The sequence below is a fragment of the Nycticebus coucang genome, chromosome 3, assembly GCF_027406575.1.
Source record: "Nycticebus coucang isolate mNycCou1 chromosome 3, mNycCou1.pri, whole genome shotgun sequence".
Taxonomy (NCBI): domain Eukaryota; kingdom Metazoa; phylum Chordata; class Mammalia; order Primates; family Lorisidae; genus Nycticebus; species Nycticebus coucang.
Genome location: NC_069782.1, coordinates 131,969,659 through 131,983,769, shown reverse-complemented (window position 1 = coordinate 131,983,769; position 14,111 = coordinate 131,969,659). Strand labels below are relative to the sequence as shown.

At 46.6% G+C, this 14,111-nt stretch overlaps 2 protein-coding genes across 3 annotated transcripts in view; both read right to left on the bottom strand.

The window, feature by feature from the left end:
- Positions 1-2,294, bottom strand: part of WBP1L (WW domain binding protein 1 like) — a 91,851-nt gene extending 89,557 nt beyond the window's left edge. Inside the window, exon 1 of one of the 2 annotated variants that reach the window (XM_053583083.1) lies at positions 2,085-2,294. In XM_053583083.1, the coding sequence (XP_053439058.1) occupies positions 2,085-2,174 (90 nt within the window). In that variant the 5' untranslated portion in view covers positions 2,175-2,294. The remainder of the gene's footprint in view (positions 1-2,084) is intronic. The other variant, XM_053583084.1, reaches the window with a different exon arrangement.
- A 6,796-nt stretch (positions 2,295-9,090) lies between these two features.
- Positions 9,091-14,111, bottom strand: part of SFXN2 (sideroflexin 2) — a 28,659-nt gene continuing 23,638 nt past the window's right edge. Inside the window, exons 13-14 of the mRNA XM_053583082.1 lie at positions 11,213-11,260; positions 9,091-10,353 (exon numbers count right to left, since the gene is read on the bottom strand). Coding sequence (XP_053439057.1) covers positions 10,254-10,353; positions 11,213-11,260 — 148 coding nt within the window. The 3' untranslated portion in view covers positions 9,091-10,253. The remainder of the gene's footprint in view (positions 10,354-11,212; positions 11,261-14,111) is intronic.

Genomic DNA, 14,111 nt, shown 5'->3' with positions numbered 1-14,111 from the left:
CTCTGTCTCACTCTACCCTAAGTAGAGTGATGTGGCTCAAACTCCTGGGCTCAAGCAATCCTCTTCCTCAGCCTCCCAAGAGCTGGGAATACAGGCATCCACCATGATGTCTAGCTAATTTTTCTTTCTTTCTTTTTTTTTTTGTAGAGACAGAGTCTCACTTTATTGCTTTCAGTAGAGTGCCATGATGTCACAGGACTCACAGCAACCTCTAGCTTTTGGGCTTCCGCTATTCTCCTGCCTTAGCCTCCCGAGCAGCTGGGACTATAGGCACCCACCACAACGCCCAGCTATTTTTTTGGTTGCAGTTCAGCCGGGGCTAGGTTTGAACCCGCCACCCTCGGTATATGGGGCCGGCGGCCTACTCACTGAGCCACAGGCACCAGCTGATGCCCAGCTAATTTTTCAATTTTTAGTAGAGATGGGCTCTCACTCTTTCTCAGGCTGGTTTGAACACACCTCAGCTCAGGCAATCTTCCCTCCTCAGCCTCCCAGAGTGCTAGGATCACAGGCTTGAGCCACCACACCCACCTTCACATGTTACTTCTAATAAAGATTATGAGGAAAATTAGGTTCTTCAACAGATAAATGGATAAGCAAACTGTGGTGATATATGCAATAGCATGTTATCTAGCCATAAAAAGGAATGAAGTACTGGTACAAACTACAATGTGGATGAACCTTGAAAACATTATGCTAAATGAAAAGAAGCCAGACTTGAAAGAACACGTATTGTAGGATTCCACTTACATGAAATATCTAGAATAAATCCATAGAGACAGAAAGCAGATTGCTGGTTGCCAAAGGATGGGGGAAAGGGGAAACAGGAAGTAACTGCTTAATGGGGACAGGGTTTTCTCTTGGGGTAAAGAAAATATTTTGGAACTAGACAGAGGTGGTGGTTGCACAACATTGTGAATGTACTAAATGCCACTGAAATGTTCACTTTAAAATGGTTAATTGTAAATCTCAATTCATTAAAAATATTTTTCTAAGATAGAAGATACTAATGAGCAAAAAGAAGATGTATTTGTGACAGCCTTTAAACTCTTAGCCAAAAGATAAATATTTGGGGGGTACTCAGTTTCTGCTCTCAATCACAACATGAAATTCAAGCACTAAGTTGTATAGACTTTGTCATTACACTGTGTGTGTGCATGTCTTTCTGTAAAAAAAAAAAAACAGGTTAGAGAACAGAAAGTGAAGAAAAGAGAATGGTAAAGCCTTGCCAAATGCAAAGGAGGGGTGATCCCCCCCCCGTACCCCACCCAACTTGGCACCAGGAGTAACACTCCCATTAGGGTTTCGAAATGCCAGCTGGAGCTGGAATCAGCACAAGCTAGCTTCTCTAACTGGATAAAGAGCAAGCCACCCAGCAAGAAAAGCTAGGGTGCTCCATTTGCCGCCTATATTGGCATCGGAAACACCCTTTGCTACAAAACCCTGAGCTGGCTCAGGTTGGCATCAGTGACTTGCTTGCTCTCCCAGGCCAGCCAGCGTAACAGCAAGAGCTCCTTACAGCTCAGTGTGCTCCTTCTCCTGAGGGGTTCCACTCTATTTTATCATACCTGAGTTCCAAGATCTTACCTCCAACAAACTGCTTCCAAGGGCGCCATGCCTTACACCATTAAAAAATGGGACCAAGATGCTCTCAGAACTTTCCCCCATCCAGCACAAAATAAACATCCTCTCAGGATATCTCTCTCTCTCACGCACGAGCTCAATATCCTGTGCACCCCTACACAAACAGACGTATATCCTGCATTGCTGCTCAGACGCCTGCTCCACACGCCCAGTTTACCACCACCATCCACTCGCAGTCAACGCAGCCCACTTAACTTCCCCGCCATCTCAAAGGCCCCTCACTCGCTCAGCACCACGCCTCATCTACCTGCCGCGTATCAAAGCCTTCACAGGTGTCCCCCAGCAACACACCAACGCGCCCTCAGAGCCTGTCCGCGCTAGGCACGGGCGGCCCTCTTGCGACCCTTCACCTCCCCGCAGCCACACTCCTTCAGCCCCTCCACACAGGACCCAACGCCCCCCAAGTTCCCAGCCTGACCCGGATGCCCCCTCCCCCTTACCTGCGGGGGTTCAGCCCTGGCTGACAGGGGACCGGGCAGCGCCCGGAGGAGCAGGAGCGCCACGCCACCCAGAAGTCTTCTCCTCTCCATCTCCCTCCTGCTCCTGCTCCTCCGCCACGGCGCCGCCACCTCCCTCCTCCTCCCGCTCCTCCTCTGCCCTCTTCTTCCTTCTTCCCTTCTTTTCCTGTTTGACTCTACCCTCCTGCTTCCGGCTCTGCTCCACCCCGCCCCTGGCAAAACACCCTCCCAGACGCCGGGGAGAGTCTCCAGTTCCAGCGCTTCCTGGGCTCCTGCCCTATGTCCATTTGACCAACAAAGCTGTCGATCAAACCTAAGTCCCGCCCCCTCGTGAAGATAGGACCCGAGCGATCCAGCCAATGAAAAGTAGGAGGAAGCCGGGCCATCTTGAGTGCTGCGAGGCGGTGTGGGATGCGTCCCAGCATCTGCAGAGAGTGGCGGAAGTAGATCTATTAGAGGCTGAGGCCACCAGGGATGTGTATTGAAAACTGCATCACGAATGCATCCATCTTGATTGTGGCGGAAATACTAGGTTTCCACAGTTTAGTAATAAAAAAAAGGCGACGTGGTGATTCTAAAGGGTGCTGGAAAATAAATTTATTTCTGGAAGGTAACAAGTCTCTCCTAAAGAGTAAAATAATGTTAATCTAAAAATCTTTTATGTGTTTTGTCTTGATGCACAGTGCTACTACCAAGGCCCCTCTCCTGGTCTCAAATTGTCCAAGCAGTAGCTCAGGTCTATTTTAATTCCCTATGAGATAGTACTTTTATCTAAGGCATAATAAGTTGTCACCGCAAGTTTCAGGAACAAAACTCTATTGACTCTACCTTAGAAATAACTTTGAAGGGGTGGCACCTGTGGCTCAAGGAGTAGGGCACTGGTCCCATATGCCAGAGGTGGCGGGTTCAAACCCAGCCCCGGCCAAAAACCACAAAAAAAAAAAAGAAAGAACTTTGAAATCCACACTTTGCAGCCTCCATTGTTTTAATCCATATTCTTTTCTTCAGACTAAATGAAAATGGCCTCCCAGCTGCTCTAGCGAATTGCCAGTTCTTCCCCCTCAATTTCTTCCACACACCACTGCAGCAATGCTGCACCACATAAAACCAAATGTTATGTTATGGCTTCCTTTTTTTAAATACTTAAATTAACTACAAGATACATAGTCCAAACCTCTCAATATGGTGCTCTTTTGATACAGGACACGGGGCGCCCCAGCCAGCTCAGTGGGGGCGTGCAGACCGGCTGCTTGGCCTTGGCTGTGTTGGTGCAGTGGCAGCAAGCAGAGGAACCAGCAGGCTGGAGGGTAGACAGGGCCTTCCCACCTCCCCCCACCCCACCCCCCGCCCCAGGAGGCTCCAGTAGCCAGAGGGGCCAGACAACTGCTTAGGTTTCCTTCCCCTTGCACTTACAGCTGAACAGGGAACCCCCCATTTCCTAGGCCTGGTCAATTTTTTTCCTAGGCCTGGGAAAGAAAGGGATTGAAGCCATTCATTTGTGACCCAGACACGCTAAATGTAACTACGGAGGGCCCCATATGAATATATATATCTATATATCTATAACTGTATCTATATATCCCTAACCAGCTGTTCTCAACCTGTGGGTTGAGACCCCTTTGCAACAATGAAAATACATCCTGGGGGCAGCACCTGTGGCTCAAAGGGGTAGGGCACGGGCCCCATATGCCGGAGGTGGCAGGTTCAAACCCAGCCCCGGCCAAAAACTGCAAAAAGAAAAAAAGAAAAGAAAAGAAAATATATCCTGCATATCAGATATTTACATTATGATTCATAATAGTAGCAAAATTACAGTTATGAAGTAGTAACGAAAATAATTTTGTGGTTGGGGGTCACCACAACATGAGGAACTGTATTAAAGGGTCAAGCATTAGGAGGAAGGTTGAGAACCACTGCAAGAGCAGGGAGACAGAAAGAGAGAGGTTTTCTCTCCCTGCTGAGAGCTTTGGTGTTTTTGTATTCTTTTCTGTAAAGAAATTCTGTCTTACCACTGATCAGTGGCCTGGGGATTCATTCTCTGAATCACCAAAACTATGAACCTACTGAAGACGAAATTCCGGTATCACTTTATGACCTGGTCCCTATCCACTTCTCTTTATCTCGCCTCCACCCACTACATATATCGTCACTTATACTGAAAACTTAAAAATGCCCACTAGGCTTGGCGCCTGTAGCTCAGTGGTTAAGGCACCAGCCACATACACCAAGGCTGGCAGGTTAGAACCCAGCCTGGGCCCGCTAAACAACAATGACAACTACTACAAAAAGAAAAATAGCTGGGGCGGGCACCTGTAGTCCCAGCTACTTGGGAGACTGAGGCAGGAGAATCGCCTAAGCCAAAGAGTTGGAGGTTGCTGTGAGCTGTGACGCCACAGCACTCTACCCATGGCGACATACTGAGACTGTCTCAATAAAAAAAAATAAAATAAAATGCCCAATAACTTCATTCATGCACTACACGGACAGTTCCCTGCTTACAAACTCTTAGCCCCTATCCTGTTTTTTTCTGAATTCATATAACACTTCAATCTCCTGATTTGCGGTAGGGCGCCGGCCCCATATACCGAGGGTGGCGGGTTCAAACCCAGCCCCGGCTGAACTGCAACCAAAAAAAAAAATAGCTGGGCGTTGTGGCGGGCGCCTGTAGTCCCAGCTACTTGAGAGGCTGAGGCAGGAGAATCGCTTAAGCCCAGGAGTTAGAGGTTGCTGTGAGCTGTTGATGCCATGGCACTCTACCAAGGGCCATAAAGTGAGACTCTGTCTCTACGAAAAAAAAAAAATCTCCTGATTTGTAGCTTTTTGTACCGTACACTAGGTCTTATTCTTTTCCTATATTATGCATCCTATACAGGGTTCGACCATGAGCTCAATTAATGTTGGTAAAATAAATGAAAAAATGAAGACTGGTGGCAAGCCAATAGCAACCAGTTTTCTCTCAGTAACCTACCAAAGTGTTTTACAGTCTGACACAATCCAGCCCACAGCTGAGTCCAGAGGGAGCTGTTCTGGGCTTAAATGTTGGCAAAATGAGAAACAGGTAAGAGTGAAGAAATTCTTTTTGCCTCTGCTTAAGAATGCCCACATGGGTGGCGCTTGTGGCTCAAGGAGTAGGGCGCCAGTCCCATATGCCGGAGGTGGTGGGTTCAAACCCAGCCCCGGCCAAAAAAAAAAATTTTTGAAAAAAAAAAAAAGAATGCCCACAGTTCTGCCGCTATCTTGGTGATTTTCACCAGTGTGTTACGAAAGGATCTTAGGTGTGCCATGAAAATTTTAAAGATCATTCATTGAAGGCTATGTTAACCAGTTTGATGAAAATATTTCAAATTGTATATAAAACCAGCACATTGTACCCCATGATTGCATTGATGTACATAGCTATGATTTAATAAAAATAAATAAATAAATAAATAAAGATCATTATTAAATTTTTTTTTTTTTTTGCAGTTTTTGGCTGGGGCTGGGTTTGAACCTGCCACCTCTGGCATATGGGGCCAGCACCCTACTCCTTTGAGCCACAGGTGCCACTCTCATTAAATTTTTTTTTTTTTTAAAGTTCAAAGCACACTAAGTTTTATTTTTACTTTTTTTTTTTTTGAGCAACATAATTTTTTTTTTTTTTTTTTTTTGTAGAGACAGAGTCTCACTTTATGGCCCTCGGTAGAGTGCCATGGCATCACACAGCTCACAGCAACCTCCAACTCCTGGGCTTAAGCGATTCTCTTGCTTCAGCCTCCTGAGTAGCTGGGACTACAGGCGCCTGCCACAACACCCGGCTATTTTTTGGTTGCAGTTTGGCCGGGGCTGGGTTTGAACCTGCCACCCTCGGTATATGGGGCTGGCACCTTACCGACTAAGCCACAGGCGCCACCCTTGAGCAACATAATTTAAGTGTGTCTCGGAAGTTTAACTATAGGTTCAAGTGTTCCATAAGATAAAAAAAGGTTGAAAAACACTGCTCTGTCTTGATCCTGTTTTTCCAAATAATACAAAAGGTGACAAGTAGTTTTGCCAATGTCTAATTTCTTAGAAATTGATCCATACCACAGGTCAAGCTCTTTAAGGGAGAAGCAAAGATTAAGTACGAGGCAAGAAACAAGTTATTTTTACAGCAGTCTCTCAAAGCTGGCTTTAAGAAGTTTCAATAGAAAGGCCAGGTTTCATCATCATTAGGAAAACCCAATTCCATTTGGCAAATTTTGCCCCAACTTTCCTTTCGCCTTTTCTCTATTTCAAACTGAGCTACTGGAGAGGACAAACACTGAACCCTACGTAGTCTGGATTAGCACTTCCCACACCAAGGCCTTCTAGTAACTATGCCTCTTATTCAACATCCCACAGGAACCAACTCAGAGAAAGGAGAGATGCTACCAAATAGAACTGACACGCAGTTTGAGTGAACATTTTTCTTTAGCTAAAGCATCTTTCTGTCACACGGGCTGGAGTGCAGTGGTTACATCATAAATCATTGTAACCTGTTACTCCTAGGCTCAAGCCATCATCCTGCCTCAGCCTCTTTTTTCTTTTCTTTTTTTTTGGGGGGGGGGAGTCTCACTTGTTACCCTCAAAGGAATGTGATAGCTCATAGCAACCTCTAACTCTTGGGCTCAAGTGATCCTCTTGTCTTTACCTCCTGAGTAGCTGGGACCACAGGCACCAGCCACAACACCTTGCTATTTTTAAAGACAGGGTTCTTGCTCAGGCTCAGGCTGGTTTCAAACCTGTGATCTCAGGCAACCACCTGCGTCAGCCTCCCAGAGTGCTGGGATTATAGGTGTGAGCCACCTCGTCCAGTCTGCCGCAGCCTCTTGAGCAGCTGGGACTATAAGCCACCATGCCTGGCTAATTTTATATATATATATAAAAAAAATTTTTTTTGAGACAGAGTCTCACTGTGTCACTCTTGGTAGAGTGCCATGGCATCATAGCTCACAACAACCTCAAACTCCTGGGCTCAGGTGATCCTCTTGTCTCAGCCTCCCAAGTAACAGGGACTACAGGTACCCGCCTGGCTATTTTTTAGAGATGGGGTCTTGGTCTGGCTCAGGCTGGTCTCCAATTCCTGGACTCAAGCAATCCACCCATTTTGGCCTCCCAGAGTGCTAGGATTACAGGCGTGAGCCACTGCACCCACCCCCTGGCTAATTTTTTGGTAGAGATGAGATCTCACTCTTGCTCAGGCTGTTCTCAAATTCCTGAGCTCAAGTGATCCTCCTCCCTCAGCCTCCCAAAGTGCTAGGATTACAAAAAATAAGCCACCATGCCTGGCATGAATTACACATTTTAAAAGAATAAATTTTACAGTGAGTTACATTTTAATATTTTTAATTATGAGGGAAAATCAATTTGCAACCATTCCTTGCCTCAGGGAGGGAGGCCTCTCAGGGAGGAGGCCCTTTCCCTCTGGAGCAGTATTCTTCCAAGTACAGTCCTCAAAAAGGAGGTGGGGCTTTCTAGATCCTTAGGTACAGCCTTTTTTGGTTGCCCTCAGTAGAGTGCAGTGGTGTCACAGGTCACAGCAACCTCCAGCTCTTGGGCTTAGGCGATTCTCTTGCTTCAGCCTCCCAAGTAGCTGGGACTACAGGTGCCTGCCACACCTAGCTATTTTTTGCTGTTGTTGCAGTTTAGCCGGGGCCAGATTCAAACTTGCCACCCTCAGTATATGGGGCCAGCGCCCTAGTCACTGAGCCACAGGCACCGCCCCAGGTATAGCCTTTTGACTGAATCTAAATCTTATAGAACAAATCAATCCTAGATTTATTTTAAACAATAAAGTAAAAATATAAAAGACAAACAAAAGTGTACTAATAGGCTCAGCACCCGTAGCTCAAAGAGTAGGGCACCAGCCATATACACCGAGGCCAACCGGTTGAAGCCCAGCCTGGGCCTACTAAACAACTACAACTGCAACCAAAAAATAGCCAGGCACTGTGGTGGACACCTGTAGTCCCAGCTACTTGGGAGGCTGAGGCAAGAGAATCACTTAAGCCCAAGAGTTTGAAGTTGCTGTGAGCTGTGACACCATAGCACTCTACTGAGGGCAGCATAATGAGACTCTGTCTCAAATAAATAAATAATAAAAGTGTACTAATAGAAAAAAATGAATTGCATTAAAATATGCAATTTTTCCTGTTCCTGCTTGGGGATGAGTCTATAACCTATGTGTTAACAAACCCCCCAGGTGATTTATTTTTGGGGGCTGTCTTACTTTTTCACCCTCCGTAGAGTGCTCTGGTGTCATAGCTCACAGTAATCTCAAACTCTTGGGCTCAAGTGATTCTTTTTTTTTTTTGCAGTATTTGGCCAGGGCTGGGTTTGAACCCACCACCTCTGGCATATGGGGCCGGCACTCTACTCCTTGAGCCACAGACACCACCCTCAAGTGATTCTCTTGTCTCAGGCTCCTGAATAGCTGGGACTATAGGCACCCACCACAATGCCCAGCTATTTTTAGAGATGGGGGTCTCACTTTCTCAGGCTGGTCTCAAACCTGTGAATTCAGGGCAATCCACCCACCTTGGCCTCTCAGAGTGCTAGGATTACGGATGTGAGCCACTGCGCCCAGCCTCCCCCAGGTGATTCTGATTCATGTTAAGAACCACTGCTCCTGGGCAAGGGAAACTTTTTGTGTAAAGGGTCAGACAATAGCTTAGGCTCTACATACTACTTCTCTATAGGGTCTGTCACACATATTCTTGTTTTTCCTTTCTACAACTTTTTTAAAAATGTAAACCCTTTCTTACCTACCAGGTACACAAAAACAGGCAGTAGGTGGATTTGATCCCTTGAACAATGGCTTGGCAACTCCTACTCTAGGGTAATAAGCACCCATCTTGAGAGATCTCTGGAGCATCTGGCACAGACAGCTGGATTCTTCCCCTTTAGGGATATGAACAAGGCCTCCAGGCATCAAAGTTCCCCTCATCCTTGTGATACCCCCTTGACATATCAAGGCCAAAGTGAGACCAGATTCTACTTTCCATCCAGGCTTTATTAACATAGTTTGTAGACAGTTCTTTTGTGCTCTTATGACATATTCAATTCACATTGATATCTTTTGAACAGGGCCAGCAAATCCTACCAGACAAAAGTGATATGCATTGATCCCAGATAAACCACAACAGTCCTGCAAAGAGTTTGAGAAAGCACCTTGAGCAGCCAAGCTGGGGAAGGGAAGTGCGCTGGCTGTACTTTGCCGAGTATCCTTTATGGCTCTTTTTGGTTGATTTCCTCTAATAAGGGTCCAAATAAAACTTCCCTTTCCTATTCAGTACATACCAGTCTTTGGTGTTTAACCTAATGAACTGAGGAAGGGAGGCATCCAGCAAATGGTACCCTTTAAAATGTGTGGTTAATGACTACATAGATCCTCTTCACTCACAGATAGTGGATTCATCTTGTAAAACAAAAATATGAGGTAGTAGGGAAGAGAACTTCTACTATTATAGAGAAGATCTCAAGAATAGATTCAGACATGATTAGAAGGACCATGTAACTCTGCTGCCTCGCAGTGTCCTTTTTTTTTTTTTTTTTTTTAGCACTAACAACTCCTGGGTGTCTGATACGTTTAGCAGCACTCCCAGAGAAGCCGTCTGACCAGAGGGCAATGAGGAGGGTGGGGAAGGGTGGAGATGAGCCCCAAGGAGACACAGGCACATTCCCCCCTTCTCTCCTTGAGATAGGCTAGAACTGCATGGGTAAAAGGTCCATAGCTTAACAGAGAAGGGAGAGAAGAGGGAAGACCAGAAGAAGCTTCTCTTCATCCCCAAACCTGGGCAGAACCAAGATCCTAAAGATTTCCTAATTTTTCCAGATGATTTATATGAGTGTCTCTCCCAGGTTACCAGCAACTTCTCCTTGAGAGGGCCTCAGATTCTGGTCTCAGACAGGGGTTAAGGAATAGGCAGAGAGAAAATTTTGAGTTTTGCTCCCTTTTTCCATCTTTATCCTCTGGAATCCAGTAAACAAACCAGGTACCTGGGTGAAAGCATGAGGCCTCCTCCCACCGCTCTCGCCAGTTCACCCTGGCCTTCAGGCCTTGTTGGCAAAGAGGAATGAGGGCACAAGTGTGCACAGCAGCTATGGAAAAGTTGATGAATATGGCATTGCCTGGTCCTTTCTGGGGTGGCGCACTTAGAGACCCTTGTTGAAGTAGACATAAGGCACAGATTCCCCATACTTGGCCTTGATAGTATCTTGGAGTTCTGGTTCCAGGTAGGAAACTGACAATTCACTGAAAAGACAGAAGGGGGTTAGAGTATGCCATGTGGGATAAGCAGCAAATTACCCTCAGATACTATCCAACTTAAATGCCACCTTCAAGAAATTCCTCTTGATTTTTTTCAGCTAGAATCATTATCAGCCTCTGTATTCTCTGTCACTCAGGCCTGACTTCATTCTCCCTGGGCTAAGATTCTTGGTTCCAACTTCTGTCTGCTCCACAATATTGCAAGCACAGGGACACAGGAGATGTCTAGCAGATGACCACTGAACTAGTATGGAACCAGAATACCGAGGAAGGGGAGACTGGTACCTTCTCAATAAATTCAAGCTACACATGTCTCCTGGGGCCAGTATCCCCACTATCCCCCCCACCCCAACATGTGTCCCTTCTCCTTTCCATCATCCCTTCTCCCTGAGCACCCCCCTCAGAACACATATGGGAAATGGAGATGTCCAAGTCGTCAACCCTCTGGCAAACATAAGCCAGAAGTATCTGACCTCTTAGTCAATTTTAAAGACCAGATCCAGCCAGGGGAGAGCATCCTAATAACCCAGTCAACAGAGAAGGAGAGTCTCCTGTTACCTCACCTTCTCTCCAAGGCAGCTCTTGCTCTACTAGGAGGAAGCAGCCTCCTTCCTGCTCCTGGCTTCTCCCACCCCTTGGTTTTGGTTTGCCATTCACCCAGATCTGTTTGGGTTTGCCATTCACCCAGGATTAAGAGGCCCAGAGTTTAGCTTGATGGACACTTGTCCTTGGACAAATGCTGCCCTTCCTGCCTCCTCCCTCTCTCCTTCTGGAGAGCAGGCAGGTCAGGGAGAGCAGAGGCAGGATGTTCAATGAAACAAAGTGAGGAACAAACAGCTGATACCATCTCTGTGGGAAGAGCCCACATGCCACTGGCACCATGAAGATGAGACTGTAAGAAAGGAGAAACCAAAGCATTAAGGGACATCATCCCACTGGCCTGCCCACATCCCACCCTCAAGGGAAGGGAGAGCTGCTCATGCATCTGACCTGCCTTCCCAGCTAGCCTACATCCTCCTCTCCCAGTGCCAGGATACTCATTCTGGCACAGGGATAAAATCAGACTCCTCCCCACTCCCACATCCCCACCCCCTATCACATAGTTCAAGCAGATGAAGAAGACAAAGAAGTGGCTGGGAAGTGTGAGCAGCAGACCTAAAGACCACAAGCACCGCAGGCCTTAGGGAAAGGAGGGAGGTCTGGCTCTTCACTCACTGAACACTTGGGCTGTCCAAGCACAGTGAAAAGCTATTTCCCAAACCTCACTGTGCATACAAATAACTTCAGGAACTGTGAAATACCCGTGCTGAGTAGGTCTAGGGAAGGCTTCAGAGTCTTTACTTCTATTTTTTTTTTTTTTTTTTTGCAGTTTTTGGCCGGGGCTGGGTTTGAACCCACCACCTCCAGCATATGGGGCTGGTACCCTACTCCTTTGAGCCACATGCACCACCCTGAGTCTTTACTTCTAACAAGTTCTCAGATGATGCCGATGACGCTGCCCAGGACTACATTTGGGATGTAAGACCTTACAGGATTTGGGAATCTAATAGAACTGGCTTGGCATCTCATCTTGCCACTTATAAGCTGTGTAACCTTGAGCAAGTTACTTCTAAGCTAGCAGAGGGAAGACAACAGTACCTTCTTTCCAGGGCTATTGTGAGAATTAAATGAGATGATATATGTAAAGCACCCAGCCCATGGTAACTCACTTAGCAGGAGTCTGTACAGCAGACTGTTAGACTCTTTAAGATCAAATCTCAGTTCTAGCAATTAATTACCCGCTATCTGTCCCTGAGCAAGCTTCTTAACCTCTCTAAGCCTCATTTTCATCATTTATAAAAAAAGATGATAATAGTATATGCAGCTTTAGAGCTGAAAGAATTAACTGAAATTGTAGACATACAGCATTAGCTCAGCAGGGACCCACAGAAAACATCCAGTCAATGCGGGTGTTAGTGCTGCTGTCCTCAGTTCCATGCCCTTGCAAAGCATGACTAATGCTAGGGACACGTCCAGATCAACGAATGACACTGCTATGGTGGCAGTGTCACCACCATTCACCACTGCTATGAATGACACTGTTATGGTGGCACTTTCCTCCTGTGCAAGGCTGGGACACTTAACAGCCCCAGTCAAAGCTGTGTCTCATTATTCTTGTTCCTTTTCTAAAACTGTTCCAACTTGTTGTTTTTGTTGTTTTTTGAGACAGCCTGTGTTGTTCTTGTTAGAGTGCCATGGCGTCATAGCTCACAGCAACCTCAAACTCTTAGGCTTAAGTGATTCTCTTGCCTCAGCCTTCCAAGTAGCTGGGATTATAGGTGCCCATCACAACACCCGGCTATATTTTGTTGTTGTTGTAGTTGTCATTGTTGTTTGGCAGGCCCAGCCTGGTTTCGAACCTGCCAGCCTCAGTGTATGTGGCTGGTGCCCTAACCACTGTGCTGCGGGCGCCAAGCCAAACTGCTCCAGACTTAATGTCAGAGGGAGACCCTGGGACAAGAGGGTACCCAAGCACTCCACTTTACATGTGGACATGTGTATAAAACCCTACCAGCACCAGGTGTGGTGGCTCACGCCTGTAGTCCCAGCACTGTGGGAGGCCGAGACGGGTGGATTGCCTGAGCTCAGAGGTTCGAGACCAGTATGAGCAGCAGTGAGCCAGAGTAAAACCCCGTCTTACTAACATCAAAAACAGCCAGACATTGTGGTGGGCGTCTGTAATCCCAGCTACTGGGGAGGCAACAGGAAAGAGAATCTCCAGAGGAAGAACATTTAAAAAAAAAAGAAGAGGGCGGCGCCTGTGGCTCAGTCGGTAAGGCGCCGGCCCCATATACCGAGGGTGGCAGGTTCAAACCCGGCCCCGGCTGAACTGCAAACCAAAAAATAGCTGGGCGTTGTGGCAGGCGCCTGTAGTCCCAGCTACTCGGGAGGCTGAGGCAAGAGAATCGCTTCAGCCCAGGAGTTGGAGGTTGCTGTGAGCTGTGTGAGGCCATGGCACTCTACTGAGGGCGATAAAGTGAGACTCTGTCTCTACAAAAAAAAAATAAATAAATAAATAAATAATTAAAAAAATTAAAAAAAGAAGAAAATGAACAACAAAAAAAGTACTTCAAACTAAGAATGAACAAGCAAGCTGAAATTAAAAAAAAAAAAAGACCCTACCAGCCTGATGCCCTTAAAAACAATGGGGTGAGAATGCTCTAGATGGACCACAGGTGTTCTGAGCTTGGCCACTTTCTTTTTTTTTTTTTGAGACAGAACCTCAAGCTGTCGCCCTGGGTAGAGTGCTGTGGCATCACAGCTCACAGCAACCTCCAACTCCTGGGCTTAAGCGATTCTCTTGCCTCAGCCTCCCAAGTAACTGGGACTACAGACGCTCACCACAATGCCCGGCTATTTTTTTTTTTTTTTGGTTGTACTTGTCATTGTTTGGCAGGCCTGAGCTGGATTCGAACCCGCCAGCTCTGGTGTATGTGGCTGGCGCCTTAGCCACTTGCGCTATAGGCGCTGAGCCAGCTTGGCCGCTTTTTTTTTTTTATTTATTTTAATTAATTAATTTATTTATTTTGCAGTTTTTGGCCGGGGCTGGGTTTGAACCCACCATCTCCAGCATATGGGGCAGTGCCCTACTCCTTTGAGCCACAGGCGCCACCCCCTTGGCCGCTTTTAAAGTCAGCAAAGGAGTACATGCTCTCCTATATGAGCTAGACAAGGAAATGGATCTTGGGTTCCCCAGTCACCAA